At 35.5% G+C, this 15,667-nt stretch overlaps 1 protein-coding gene across 3 annotated transcripts in view; it reads left to right on the plus strand.

The window, feature by feature from the left end:
• The window catches only part of SLC41A2 (solute carrier family 41 member 2), a 60,937-nt gene that overhangs the window by 5,044 nt on the left and 40,226 nt on the right, over window positions 1–15,667 (plus strand). For all 3 annotated transcript variants that reach the window (XM_054277481.1, XM_054277474.1, XM_054277478.1), the window contains exons 2-6: window positions 1,212–1,943; window positions 3,155–3,262; window positions 7,967–8,038; window positions 9,227–9,371; window positions 11,214–11,360. In XM_054277481.1, the coding sequence (XP_054133456.1) occupies window positions 1,389–1,943; window positions 3,155–3,262; window positions 7,967–8,038; window positions 9,227–9,371; window positions 11,214–11,360 (1,027 nt within the window). In that variant the 5' untranslated portion in view covers window positions 1,212–1,388. The remainder of the gene's footprint in view (window positions 1–1,211; window positions 1,944–3,154; window positions 3,263–7,966; window positions 8,039–9,226; window positions 9,372–11,213; window positions 11,361–15,667) is intronic.

Below are 15,667 nucleotides of genomic sequence, written 5' to 3' on the forward strand. Positions count from 1 at the left end.
AAATCCTTCAATTTCTTCTTGTTCTGGCTTTCTGTAGCACTTAACAGAGCACCATTTTGACCTGTGGTTAGAGCTGCTCCAGGATAGCAGCTACAGGTTTTTTTTATTCCTAATTAAAGTATATGGAAACCAGAATTGAGGCCTAGGAGGTTTTTATGCACTGAAATGGAAAGATTCAACAAAGCACAATCTGCTAGAGTGGCAAAAGATTGCAGGAATCTTGGTTACTTAAATTCCTCTGTTGGCTTTGTGGAAAAAAGATTGCTGTTTCTTGCAAAACTTGGCTTTTTTCTAGATCAAGCCATACATTTCATTGTCATTTTAAAAATATTTGTTTCTTGGTCAAAGCTCCCTTGGATAAAGCAAATGGTAGAGGGAAAAATCATCATGTTGCTTCTGAGTCTTTTCACTCAGAAACCCCAAATCTAGTAGTTCTGTGAGCAACGGAATTCTGAAGTGGACTTGCTCTGGCCATATTGGAGTGAGTTATCCCAGCTAATGTTTGAAGACACTTGGCAGCAAAGGCACAAACTTGAGTCTCTTACAAGTCTATTAGTTGCTAAAAGCTTTGACATCTCCAATTCCTGTAAAGTCTACCTGAAATTGCTCTAAAAATACTGGGTGACTTAAAAGTTTTGAAATAGAGGGAAGGGAAGTATAGGAATCATAAAAGATATGATCATAGGAAGCTGTTTCTTAGGAAATGCAGTTTAAAAGTCCTCCAGCTCTACAATATTTTCATTTCCTGCAGTCTGTAAAATGTTTTCACAGCTTTGCATAGATACGACGCGATGTGTTATCCTACATCGTGCTGGTGCAGTCTCCCTGACTATTGTTTCTCTGTTTATGCCAATAGTTTACTTGTATTTATGGAGTTTAGTAATAAATACCAAAGTCAGCAAAGCTTTGAGTCACATTAGAACTGTTCTTTTAGTAAGTTGCTACAATTATTACCACAACATGAAGATTGAAGAAAAGGAAGGTAAAGTGGCTTCTGGTGGAGCAAATGTGAAATGACTTCAGACTGTCAGTATATCATTGTTTATTTTCTCCCCATGATGGAAATGTCAAAGTAGAAGCAACATCACTTTAAATCATGGTAAACAGAAAAGAGAAAAGATTGTGATCTGAAAAATTAAACCAATGTCTCATATATTCTGTAGAGTTAAAATATTTTAGAAGTGAATATATACTTTCTACTTTTTTTGCAGATCCAGTCTTGCTTATGGAAATGTTGAAGATTTGAGGGCAGTGAAAAAACACTTTTGCTTGCAAAAAAGGAACATTTTGGTCCACTTGTAAGTGTGACACTTGGTGACTCACCTGCAAGATTTCTTGGCTGACATCTGAAGAACAAAGTGCTTTTCAACCTGTACTTCTATAGCACTATGACTAACTGTAAAGGCAGATCTACCATCTCCAAAACAAATGGCAAAGTCCATGACAGAGAAGGCTTTGTAAACTGGACCATAAATCTTAATACAATTCAGTCTGATAAATTTTTGAGGCTGCTTTTAAGTATGGTTCCTGTTGTTTACCAAATAAACCAAGAGGAAAGACACAAAAAGGTGAATGGTGTCTGGCAAGATGGATTGCAACCAGTAGGACACAATTTTAATGTCCGGTCCGAACAACACCCAGAGTACCATCACTTCTCAGAAGCGAGCTTTCATGGTAGCAATGGACACAGCCCATCCAGCTGTAGCCCTAAATATGATGATTTTACCAGTTACAATTACTGTGATGGAATGGACACTTCAGAAACAGATGCTATGTTGCAGGATGACACTCTTTCTAGTGACAGTAATGAGGATATCATTATGGAAGGAAGTAGAAAACAACCCAAAGAATCGAGTAGTATTATGGCACTGCAAATACTTGTACCTTTTTTGCTGGCAGGGTTTGGAACTGTTTCTGCTGGCATGGTTTTGGATATTGTACAGGTTGGTATTTGCTTTGTAAGGCTTTTTTAACAGGTAGTCTGTTAGGTCTGTAGTTCTAACATGTGACATTGTAGATGTCTGCAATATTGAGATGTAATTAGGTCTGTGTGTGGTTCTGCTACTATGAGCTTATTAAAAAAGTTTGAAATAAGCACAATGTTTAAACAGAACTACAATACAGAAATTAATCTTTGTGGATTTCTCCACTTTTGTTTGGTTTTGCTTGGTTCAGATGTAGGAATTTCTTTATCTACACTTAAAGAGTTTACAATGTTAATTAAAATACAAGGAAGAGGTGACAATCTTTGTCACTCAAAATCTTAAGAAAGTAAAAGAAGCTTGGACTTCAATTAGTTGCAATGGAAAGAGACTTTGTTACCTGAAAAAAAAGGTAAATAAAATTTCACATAGAAACTTCACTGCTTCCTTGGGCTATTTGACACCAGTCTGGTGCTTTGTTCATTTACATCGTACAAATTTATTCTTTATACAGATGCGTTGAATCCTTTTATTTTCATTAAAATAATAATTTAAATTATTGCAGATCCCCAAATAAAAAGACATTTTACAGTTTTGTTAGTTTAGTTAGAGTTGGTAAATGATGACAAATTAAATAACATGGGTTGACAAGACATACAAAGTAGCATAGCACTTCAGTGCTGAGAACTTGGTGCACAAAAAAGGAAAATAATTTTCTTTAAAAAATCTGGGTTTTGGAAAGCTGTGCTCTTGTAAATTTCACACTTAGAGATAAAAGAATAAAGACAAGCTTTTTTTACTTACAAGCTCTGTTCATATGATAATTAATTCCTTGGTGGTTTTATGTAAGGTTTCTACACAGCTTGAAAGGAAAAGATGAAAGTACTGAAAATAAGGAGCAGAATTCAAGAGCAATCATAGTATGTGGGACTATTTTAAATAATGAAAAGCAAATACTTCAGATTGATGACATATTTTTTTAACTACGTTTCTTTTAAGGCCAAGTTTTGTATATCTTGCTTATAGTCTTATCTTTGAAGTAGTAATATGCAGTCATAAATCTGTTTTATCTAAATAGGTAACAGTTCTGACTTCAGACTTTTAGGTCTAATACAAAAATAAAACATTTTTTTAGAGGGTTAAGTTATGATTTACAGAATTTTTTTAATAGTTTATGGATGGTCTAAAGATAATCTTTCAATTAAATGTTTCCCACTGTATCCTTCGTATAGCACTGGGATGTGTTCAAGAATGTTACTGAAGTCTTTATCTTGGTTCCTGCGCTCCTTGGTCTCAAAGGAAATTTGGAAATGACCCTAGCATCCCGGCTGTCAACTGCTGTAAGTAACTTTCTCTTCCTCTTCACTCTTCAGATACATGTTTAAACATTTCAAAGGAAACAAATCTTTGAGACACAAGTGTTTTATGTTTATGAATTCATCTGGCTGTTATGGGGCAGTTTAAATCTGTTATTAAGTTGGCAAAGTTGAAAAGGTGACCCTTGTTTCCACACATCAAAACTTCACTTCTAAAGTCTCTTCCAACTCATCATTCAGAACAGATAAAGCAGATTTTTGAGATTTATAGGTGTATTGAGAGATCTCTTTGACCTTGAGGGATTTCGAATAGGCTAAAAAAAGGTTGTGTTTTAAGCGCATTTTTTAAAAGACCATTAGTGTGGCAGCAAAATAAAGCATTGGTAACATTGCTATTCCAGATCTCTGTTGATTAACCTGCAAGAATTTTTTTTAAGCTTTCTGGCTAAACATAGTTATTTATTTTTGTTGTGGCGAGGTTGTTTTGGTTTTTTTTTTTGTGCTGCTTATTTTTTGTGTGTGCCAACACTGTAATGTAGTATGACTAGGGTTTTTTCTGTGTGTTCTTTCTCATGTATTTTTTATAGGTGTTTTTTACATTTCAGGGGATGTTATATGTCTCCGTTTTTCTAGTCTAAGTAAGGCAGATCGCCTTCCTGTATATCTTTTGTGTGTGTGTGATAAACTAGTGATTAGATCAGTCTAATAATGTAGCTAGGCTATTTCTGATGGCTGCACTGGGTATCTCTCTAAGACTGCCTAACGCAGAGCTTCTGTTCTCCAGCAAAGCCCCACTCTTTGCCTCTTCCTACTTGAATGAATTTTTCTAGTATATGTCTGGTCAAAGGTGTACATAACTCTAGATGATATTTTACTATGTCTTTGTAGAATATTGCTCTTGAAACTTTCTAGGGTGTTATGTGCTTTCTTGCCTAGAAGGGTCAGTTCTAAACCTCAGTCACTTTGTGATCAGTGGCTGTGCCCTATTATTTATGCTTTTGTTCATTTCCAGCTGTCACTCCTATCTTCTGTCAGAAAGTGTCCATAAGTGCATGACCTTACATTTCTACTTTTGAATATTATCAGCAGTTTTTGCTGCTGTAACCCACAAGGACATTCAGTTTTTGTATTGTATTGTGGATGCTTTGTATTGACAAGGTCTCCCTGTGTTCTGTCATTAATAAATGCCATTCCCACATTCTATTGAGTTGTTGTGTGAATGCACACTGTGATGGACACAGCCTTGGCAGTCCTGTGAGGGTTTGCTTGTTCATGCCCATTACAGAAATTGATTACTTTCATACATAAAGACATTGACATTTCTACTGTATCTTTATCAACATCATCCTTAGTCATTCAATCTTGTTTTCTGTTTGATTTTATTGTTCTTACTTTTCTGAGAATTCTTACTGTTTCTTAACAGTATTTTGTGTTTAAACCTTACTACCTTTATTGTCAGGCATGAATGCTTTCATCTATTACTTTACCTTTTGGTTTTTGTTGACCTGTTGCTAAATTGGTTTCTGACTGGTATAGTTTGTGGCCTGAGGATTAAAAATGCTTGTATTGCATAGTGAAAAATACACCAAGTCCAAGATCTACCACTGTCTTACTGAAGGCTTAAAATAAAGAAGGTCAGAATACACTTCACCACTTCAGCTTAGGTTAATGTGATCTTTGATTCTTTGTCTCAGTTGAGCTTATGACCTCTGCCAGATCACAAATCCAGAACTTCTCTGGCTTGATCAGTGACTGAATTTCCCATCCTCACCAGTGCCATCACATTTGTGAGCATCACAACACTTACGGGACGTTTGGAAAAAGGTCACACAGACCCTTTCTCTGCACTGTGACTCCTGACCTAGGTCCTTATTATCCACCAGCTGTTACCAAGACAGGAGCTGATCCCCCTCTCACACACAGATGAAGGGTACTTGAGTTTCCACAACACAGGCTGCATGTCCAGTGGATAAACAGAACAATCCTGTACAAGATAAGAACAGTATACATCATTCATTATCAAGGGTATGCTAACAGGATTATATTTAAGTTTTTATGTTAAAAAAAGCCTAAAAAACCCAAACAAATAAATAAAACCCCAAACCCAAGCTGTGGAAACCTGTTACAGGTGATGCCTTACTGCTAGACCTGCAATTTACATGCCAATTCTCTCAGAAAGAGGTCATTCTGACTTTTGTATTCTTCCCATTGATTTAATTGATCCCTACTCTCTTTAGCCACTCAACCTTTGGTCCTATCATCCTCATCCTAGGAGAACAGGAGGAGAACATTACTTCAGAGCATATCTAAACACTTATTTGGAACCCACTTGTCTGATTAATCTTCCCCTCTCTGGCCTACATTTGCCCTTTCTGGCACCCCAGCAGACACCTGTCTTTAAGTAAAAGCTAGATGGTGCCCCTGTGACCAGCTTTACCTTTTGAGGATGAAATTTCTGACATGAGTCCAGCTTTGGAGTTAATTCATGTCCTGCTCACTCACTTAGCTTATTATTGCATCTGAATTTGCAGACATGTCTGTGCTCCTGGGGCTGTATATTAATTATATTTACTTCATTGTTAATTATGTGGTCAGCCAAAAAGTAGTGTCTTCTTAGCAAGTATCTTATCCATAGTACATCAGTTTCAAGCATTGTCTGGTCACTTTCCTTCATCTTGTTGCCCAAATTTCTCTTTTAGCTGCATCTTACTGATCACTCACAATTTCCCATACACTTTAGAATCAGTTATTTCACTAAATCTGTCTTAAGACTGTGTTTTTCATCTGTCTCAGCACAGATGTACTTCCCTTTGGTGTTAGTTAGTGTAAACATTCCATACCCTGGCAATCTTACAGCCTACTGTTTTTAAAACATTATTTTTATCTCACCAGAAGTCACTTCATATGTAGAATACAAATAGAAAAGAGCAAGAAGGTGCTTCTGGAGTTCTGTCTCTGTAAGCCCTTCTCCCTCTGCCCATTGCTGTGCTGGCATAACTATGGGAGGTGCACTTAGGTCAACTGCCCATTCAAGCCCAATATTTATGTTGGGTTTTGTGTCCTTCAGTTCTTCAGCTTTGTTCTGTTCTTTGGGTCATTGTCATTGTCTCAATTCACACTGCTGTCTCTTCTCTCTATTCTCTTTTAATTTTTAAAGAGTAACAATAACAAAAAAACCCCAAAGAAATGACACACCACCAACACCAAAATACCGCTTATTCATTCATTCCTGTAAATTTGTGCAGACTCTTGTTCAGACCGTGTGTTCTCATTGTTAAGCATTAGCAGTATGACTTCACAAACCTTTTGTTTAGATCCATGTATTTCATAGTATCACACTAAACTTGAGCTCAGTTTGTAGAAATTTGCAGCTGTGAGGAGTGGTCCTGCTCTTTCTCCCTTCCAAACCCTGAGAGCAAGGTGACATGAGTGGATGTGATGGATCAGATAATTTTATAGGAGATGACCCCTTTTCACTCCCTGAATAAAAATGTTTTCCATCAAATCAGCAATTTTTTGGTGCCATGAACTCACTCATGGAACTGATTCAAGAAAAAAAATGTGAGTATGTAGGTGACAGTAGGAGAAAGAAGAGCTGTGGCATTTGGCAGGAGCTCACCTTTAGGATTAAGCATTTTGCAAGATTACTTTTTTTAACAGGGATTTTTGGGGTACTTTTCCAAAACTTTTTTAAAGGAGAGAAGGAGTGAAACTCCACAGCCTGCCATTTTGTTCATTTAGCATATATATTTAAGAAGGATGCAATGGAGATTCTTATGAGCAGTTCCTGAAATAATGGCTGTACTGTCTAAACTTACTTGATGTATTTGCAGAGCTTTCACTATAGTTTGCACATTATAAAGTATTTATAGTTTGATTGAGATAAAGTGCCTCATTATATTTCTGGTTTTAAATTAGCATTTCTTTTAATACTTTGTTCCTTTCAAGTCGCTACTATCACAAAATGGAAAAGAAATTGAATTGAAATCTACTGAAAAGGAATTACCAAAAGATGAAAACTATATGAAGTTTTTTTTATTTTTTGAGGAGTATGTTATCTTATCAATTAGTATTGTATAGGAAAAACCACTAAAATTTATGCTCAACATGTAAAAAATGGTCTGTTATCTCAAAAATGAAGTTATTTTAAACATAGTCATGTATCAAATCTTGTCGTCTACTCAAAAAAAAAGCAAAAGGAGGAAATACATTATGTAAGGGGTGTATGTACTTTTAAATTGCTTGGAATAATTTATTTACTATCTTTCAGCTACTACCTTAATACTAGACTTACATAATTTTTTAGCATCAGAAATCTCTAGCTGTACTGTATAAATGAAAAGTTAGAATGCTAAACAGTATTAGATTCTAGCATTTTTTATTTTCAGAATTTAAGCATCATAGGAACAAGCTTAGTGTAAAGGGATCTTCCAGCCACTGATCTAATCACTGGTGGTTCTTGGACATTCCAGGAATTTAAGATGGCTCTTATATCTTGCAGAACAAGGTAATGGTAAAAAATTTACTATGTAAAACTCCATCAAATATGGCTGCTATTGGAAGGATAATGTAAGTATGATGTAAAATCAAAAGCAATGTTTGACTTTTTAAAGACATATCTTGTTTTTAATCAAAGTGTCTTATTTTATTAGCTGAGTTATTCCTGGGTATTTTCAAATAATACCATTTTAACCCCAAATGTCTGAATTTCTCTTCTGATTTTGATAGGTAAATATTGGAAAAATGGATTCTCCCATTGAGAAATGGAACCTAATAATTGGCAATTTGGCCTTAAAACAGGTAAATATAATGGGTTTATTGGATTAATTCTTGTGAGTGAAGTTATTGAAAAAGTTAAATCACAAACATTGTTAAGCATGGAGATGAACAGTGTTAATGGGAGAGTAGCTCTACTACACTGACTCTTCTCTAAAACAATATGAGCTTATATTTATTAGAAAAAGAACTAAAGTATTGCTTGTGACTGTACCAAGGGTATTTCCTTTATAATTTTTCCTGAGAAAGAATCTGAGGGTGATTAGAGAAAAATTTCAGATTTGGTAAAGCCCTTGAAATTTGACCTTTCAAATGTTTCTAGTACCATATTTGCATTGGATTTGATGTTTAAAGGAAGTGTGGGATAGAGCTTTTGGATAATAAACAATATTTTAGATAGCTGGGTCATTTGAGGGAAGGAGTGCATGCTCTCCAAAGCAGCTGTTTCTTGAGAACTATTTCTGATTCATAAGTTATAATGTAACATTCCTAAAACACAGGTGAAATATTTATGTTGTGACTTCCCTACTTTGAGTGGTTTAGAAGCTTCTTTAGGCATTGGCTTCTTGTAATTTCTGAGCTCCTCTTCCTGATTTTACTTCTTGTCACAGTGGTCACAAGGATTTTCAGGGTGAAGAGAGAGACGAGAATGTTGACCTCATGTTCAGAAGGCTTGATTTATTTTTTTATGATTTATATTACATTATGACTATACTAAAAAGAAATAGAAGGAAAAGTTCTCAGAAGGCTAGCTAAGCTAAGAATAGAAAAAATGAATAACAAAGGAGCTCTCTCTGACTCTGTCCCAGAGAGAGCTCGGTCCTTGATTTGCCATTAAGTGTACACATCCAACATGGGCCAATCACAGGTGCACCTGTTGCATTCCACAGCAGCAGATAACCATCATTTACATTCTTTTTCTGGGGCCTCAGCTTCCCAGAAGGGAAAATCCTAAAGAAAGGATTTTTATGAAAAGATGTCTGTGACAACTTTTGGTATTCTGGAGTCTGTAAAATGCTGCTATAGCCCTTTCTGCTGGCCTAAGATTTTTCTTCTTCGTCATCCAAGTTTGTTATCCTCTCTACAAAATAGATGAGCATGCTCCTGTTATACCTGGCATGTTAATGTAGATAGGAGGAAAGGCTAGCAGAAAATGATTCTGTGGTCCTTCTAAGTGTGTCAATTATTTTATTAATTCACTTTCTTTTCCAGGTTCAGGCAACAGTGGTTGGTTTTCTGGCAGCAGTGGCAGCAGTAATTTTGGGCTGGATTCCAGAGGGCAAATACCGCTTTGATCATTCAGTCCTTTTGTGTTCTAGCAGTGTAGCAACTGCCTTCATAGCTTCTCTTTTGCAAGGTAAAGGGGGTACATGTATTACTTTGTGGTATTTATTTTTCTGTGGATGCAGAATGTGTCTTATGTTGCTATTTCTTTAGAATTTCAATCCGGTAAGGTACAATACATCTGAAAAGCAGCTGAGGATATTGCAGTTTGCAATTTCCATATAGGTGGGCATGTTGCATTCCTCTCCTCTCATAGTCTTTGAAAAGCTTTTGATTTTCATGACCTCCCGAGCATATCTACACAAAAAAGTGGGGTCTTGAGAATTTACCTACTATGATGCACAACTTCTCCCCCGCCTTCTATATTCATTAATGTACAAAATATATTCTTACTACTAAGCAGGTAAAACTTGTTTATAATTCCACTCAAGTGATCCTGGATGTTCGCTTAACTGAATTCAGAGTTCCAGGTTGCCCATGCTGCTTGTGTGTTAGTTTGTGCTCTGCTTTGTGGCTGAGTGAACAATTTGGCTCATTATTTGAAAGGTTTGGACCAAGTTCAGGTCCAGCTATACAAACAGTACCAGTGTCTGTCTGGAGCAATATGGCATGATGAATTTAATTCTCTTCCTAATTGTCAGGAAACATTTAACTATAAAATGTTGTACTTAATGAACAGGAAGGGGAGGAGGAAAGTAGCTCTACTTGTGACATGTTCTTAATGAATACATGGTCAGTAGTCTTAAGAATAGTAAGTCAAGTGAAATGGGTAACTTCCTTGTTTTACTGCTTTGCTATCCTTACGTATGTGAAAATTACAAAATAGTTAAAATTTTGCGTGGAATTAAGAGCACACATGTTTTTTAGAGACTAGAAAGCCACTGACTTTGATCATGTGCAGAATTAAGGGCAGCGAGAAAACTGTGAAACATTAGTGCATGTTTTACACTTCTCATGTATGATTTGGACATGAAGAGAAACTTTGTTTTTTGTCCTGGTGATGTGTCAGTACAGGAAATTACTTTCTAAGCTTTATTCTCCTACATGTGAAATAGGTGCTTTTGCAATATATTTTTACCCTACAGGATCATGCCACTTCTTTCTTTAGAGAATTTCCTAGTGTCTATAATTCCTTAGGCTACAATTCCTTATAAATCCTTAAACTCCTTAAACTCTTTAGTTTCTCTGAAAGTGAACTCCTAATGTAGCATACCATTTATAATATAACATAAAGGATAGCATATACAGTTGAAGTTCTTATGCATAATATCTGATGAGAGGGAAGTTACTCAGGTTGTGCCAAAGACTGTAACAGTGTGAATTTTATTTTTTTGTAGCCACTTAGATTTTGCAAGGAGAATACTCTTCAAAAGTTAGTGTTGATGTTTATAGGAAAAAATACAAATTAGCACCTCTAATTTTTTCAAGTGTGTAGCAAGTAATATTTTTTATATGTTGTCTTGGTATAATTTATTATGTAGCTTCTTGGTTGTTACTTGAAGTTACTGAAAGGTTGTTCTTGAAGTTACTGAAAGGTAACTTCACCTGACTGAAGTTGGATTGGAAAAGGACACACTCCTTTTTTTTTTTTCAGGAAATAGCTGCCTGACAATAGTGCAATCATTCTAGTAAAGCAAAGTAGCTTATTATTCTAATAAGCAAAGTAGTTCATTGTACAGATTGTTGTTGGGGTTTTATGTGTGCTTGCTGTATTTTTAAAAAATGTGTATGTTCATTTTTTTAAATGGCTAAAACTTAAAAACACAGTCGTCAATCAGGAAGGAAGACCAATAATCCTGGGAAAAAAAGCGCTGACCTCTTATTTATTAAGTTTGAAATTGTCATAGTCTTGGGATGTTCTGGGGAATTGCAACAGTGGATGCAGTTACTGTACTGTCTTCTTTGTTGAATTTAGGAGTAATAATGGTTGGAGTTATTGTTGGATCTAAGAAGACTGGTATTAATCCTGACAACGTTGCCACTCCTATTGCAGCAAGTTTTGGCGATCTCATCACCCTTGCCATATTAGCATGGATAAGTCAGGGTCTGTACACTTGCCTTGGTAAGTGTGCTTTTAAATGTGTATGATTCCCTAGGAACCTTTTTTGGGTTAGGAGGGTGGGGAGAAGGCTGGGAGGGAGAACTTCAGCAAACCTTTTAGTCTGACTTACTTTTTTGTCAACATTTATACCATTAAATGGTAAATCTTAGAGTACCATGATTTTTTTCCCTTTTATTTTAATAAATCATAGAAGTCACTAACCTGAACTTCGGCACAATCTAGAAATATTTGAAAGACTTTGACAATATCACAGGCAACCTACATGTGAAATACAAACCATGATAATGAAGAAACAAATAATGTGAAAACATTTTCTCACAGTGGGAAAAGAATGTTAAGAGCCTTATTAAAAATGAAATCATTGCTGCAACTAACTCATGCCATAGAAACGATTAGAAGTTTATTGTGTTTTAAAAGACATAATTGTAGGCAATTATACTATAATATACCACAGATAAAATATTGTGTTGTCCATAACTTACCAGAGATGCTGATATCATCACATATAGTCTTTACAGCTCATTGTCCAAAATTTTTCGTATTTACAACAATTTTCTGTATTATAACATCAGCCAGAAAAAGTATCTAATAAGACTCAAGCTACCATAGTGTGACTTGCAGGGTTTTTTTCAGTGTTTGGTTTTTCATGCTTACAAAGTGTTGTCATGATGTCAGCTTAAATGTATCAGCTTGCAAAAGAAGTATTTTTAAATATTTTCTGTATTTTTGTTAAAATTTAAATAGTATTTTTTGTTTCATAACTATATTTAAATCCTTCCTATTATATTCTAATAACTGTATTTCTCAAATACTTCTTTTAAATGTGTCTTTTAAGGAAGTTTGTAAATTCACAGTGAAAATTGATGAAGATATTTTTTAGCATCTCTTCTTTCTTTTCTTCTGATGAGAGAAAGTCCAATAATGTTCTATTCCTGTTAATCCATCAAGCTAAACAAAAAACACTCAGCCCCCCCAAAAGAGATGGATAAAGAAACTTGGACTTCTTTCTCCCTTTGACACATTTGTAGAAATTTACCTTTCTAGATACAGAAGTCCTAATGTATCTTGGAGGAATAAAAAAAGAAGTGGGTACAGTTTGAACTGATCCTTTGCTGCTTTAATAGCTGTCGTGACCACTCACATTTTGCTCTCCCACTGCAGCTGGAAAGCAGATCCTACATGTGTAGGGGTAAGAATCAGTATGCTTCCAAGAGTTACTCCCGATTTTCTATCTATAATGTCTTCTGGAAATACTTCTCTTTTGGTGAAGTATGTAGTTATCTAGTTGCTCATTCTGCTCTTTGTATTTTTTTCAATGTCTTTGTATTCTTTGGTTTTGGAAACAAGAAAGTCTTTCTAAAGAAAGGACATGCCATGAAGACCTTGGAAACAGGTGGTCTCCAAGATGCATGTGTTTGAACTATGAAACAGTAACAAGGAATAAAAGTATGGAGCACCCTCTGCTCAGGGGAAGTATATCAAGTTGTGAATGGCGGGCAAGAGACATTCAGAGAATGATTAGGCAGCAGGTTAAAAAAGTTAAAGAATTTTTTTTACACAATACATGAATGGGATGTGAAACTCTAATGTTGTGATATATTAAGAGGTCCAGAGTGATTTTAGAAAACTTTGGATAAACCAGTCAGAAAGAAATCCTTTGAGAAGCATTGACGAGACAGATGTAGAGACTTGAGAGATGGAATCCCTGATGCAAAGCACAGCAAAAGCTGGCAGAGCATGCTGAAAGAACCATCACTCTAAACCTGTCATTTTTATTTTCTTCTCCCCATAATTGAACTGTTGACCATAGTCTGACAAAGGATACTAGACTAGATGAGAACTTTGCCTCATCCAGCACAGATATTCTTATGTTCTTTCTATGTTTCCATGCTTTCTCAATGCTCAAATAAGAAGCACAATGGGAATGTTGAAAAGAAATCTTCAGTTTATAGGGTAGTAATGAAACTGGTGGGATTCACTTCTGGACTGTGTTCACACATTTTCCCCTGTGATTTATTAGCCTAACGAATGAAATGGTCAGAAACAAAAATAACTTTCTGGCTGCTCTCTGCAAGGGATGAGTTGTTTTCAGACAACAAGACTGTAAGGATGGAAATGATTTGTGTACAAGCTTTATGTTTGTCTGTAACAGAGGTGTACAGCCTTTGGGTTGTTACAATACTTTATGGCATACCCTGAATAGACAGGGAAAGGCATTTTTACCCAGGCCAGGGCCAAATGAAACACCCTGTTTGGCCACCATCATATATATAATTTTTAAAGGTTCATCTAAGTGCTTCAAAAATAGTGACAAAGTTATCAAACGCGGGGATTCAAATAGTGAAAAGTTAACAGTTCTTAATAGCTCCCGGAAAAGAGCTGTGAATCCTTGTCAAATAGCTGGGGAAAAGCACTAGAGGGCTCCCCAGGACTGTCGCTGGAACCTGGCACATTCCCTCCAACAGAGCACAAGAAGTGCTCTGGAATAGGAACACTCAGTAAATTATATGTGGAGGTCTATGTTGCCTGTTATTTGTCAGTAATGATTTGGAAACTTCTTTAAAGCTTTCAATTTTTCTCACAGAATATGCATTTAGCTCTCATATATATTTGATCCAGGTTGAGAAGACAAAGTGTATGATTCACATTATTGTTTTCAGGTTCTTAGCAGTTGTTTTGAAGCAGTACATTTCCAGTTTACCTCTAATTTCTAATAGAGGCTGCATTATTTGAGCAAGATGTCTTTTCCCATGTAAGCTGCCTGCTATAAATCCAAGAAAAAATGAGTGAAATGAGGTCTAAAAAAGAATTAATTTATTTTCTCTTCCCATTCTTCTGCTATTGTAAAATACGTTTGGTTCTTCTGTGAATTAAATATGAAGAGGAAGATGTCTATCCTTTTCTTGAAAGATGCATCTCAAGGTTAATATTTTTAGATTTTTGTAGTAAGATGTTCTACTAGTAGAGTCTGCCATAGATTTAAAAAAAAAGGTCCCTCACTGTTCCCAAGAGTTAGACTGGAGCTGAGTATTCTCATGGTCTACCTCTTAGGTCACAAAAAGGTGAAAGGATGAAAAAAAGGCCCCAAAAAGTAAGAGGGAGATAATACACTGTAGAATAATTAGATAAGGACAGGAAAAAATTACTTCTCTCTTGGTCTTTGTCTTGTTCTCACACTAAAAGCTTTCTACTTTTAGTTTGCCCAGGGAAACATAACTTACTATGTTATGTAAGTTACCTTACAACCTCTGGCACTGCTGCAGAGGTTGTTACTTGATGCAGAAGGGTAGTAACTTCTAAAAATTCTACAGCAATTCTTTCAGGAGATCTACTATGGTAATATCAAAATAGTAATTGCTTGGATTTGCAACCATTGTAATAAGCCATAACACATGGGTGAGGATATTTTTTATATACCAACTACTCCTCTTTGGTAGTGTTTGTGTGATCTATATTAATTATTTCAACCTGTTAATTCAAAATATATTTTGCTTTAAGACTTGTCTAAATTTTGAAGGTTTTATCAAAATGTGTTTTAGCATTAGGTACATGACCACACTTCTCATAAAACCGATATTTAAAAATGAAATATTTGCACAGTTTATACATATATATTTGCCATTAGGATAAATTTTCCGTTATTTACCTCACTGTTGAATTAGGAAGTTTTGGATCGCTGTAGTAGCTTCTGTGAGGATGGGATTATAAAACCAATTCATCAGAAAAAAATAGTGTTCTTTCTGTGGAAGCAACTGTTTACTTTACAGTCTCAGCTTTATGATCGTACTCACCAGTGTTTGCAGTTGTATTCCTATGAAATAGGATGGAATTGTCATGGGTAGGGGCAGGCAGCAGAATTGCCTGTTAATTCTCAGACTGGCTATGAAACAACTGAGTTATTGATATAAATGTCTCAATTTTGCACATCGTGCTTGAATCTTTTTAGATATGCTATTTCTGGAAGGATTACCATTTTACCTGCTTTGGGAAGAAGGGAGTGTACATATGCTAAGAATTTGGATATAAACAAAATGCATTTTCATTATATTCAGTTTCTTTTAAACATTTTTCTTCAGTTACAAAGTAATGTTTTGTATTCTACATCCTTACTGTATTTTTTATCATAAAGCATTATACAAAAATCCTTTTCAAAATTCATTCTTTGTACTGATGGTTCTGTCCTTGAGAAGATGAGAGACAGTGATCACAGATGGCAGATATTAACCATATTGTTTAGTGCAGTAGTTGAAACTTCAGGTGTAATGGTAATGAAGACTATTAAAATTTCTCAATTGTATGGCATAGAT

This window comes from Melozone crissalis, unplaced genomic scaffold (assembly GCF_028551555.1).
Source record: "Melozone crissalis strain CALT ecotype California unplaced genomic scaffold, PUWL_Pcris_2 ptg000004l_1, whole genome shotgun sequence".
Lineage (NCBI taxonomy): Eukaryota > Metazoa > Chordata > Aves > Passeriformes > Passerellidae > Melozone > Melozone crissalis.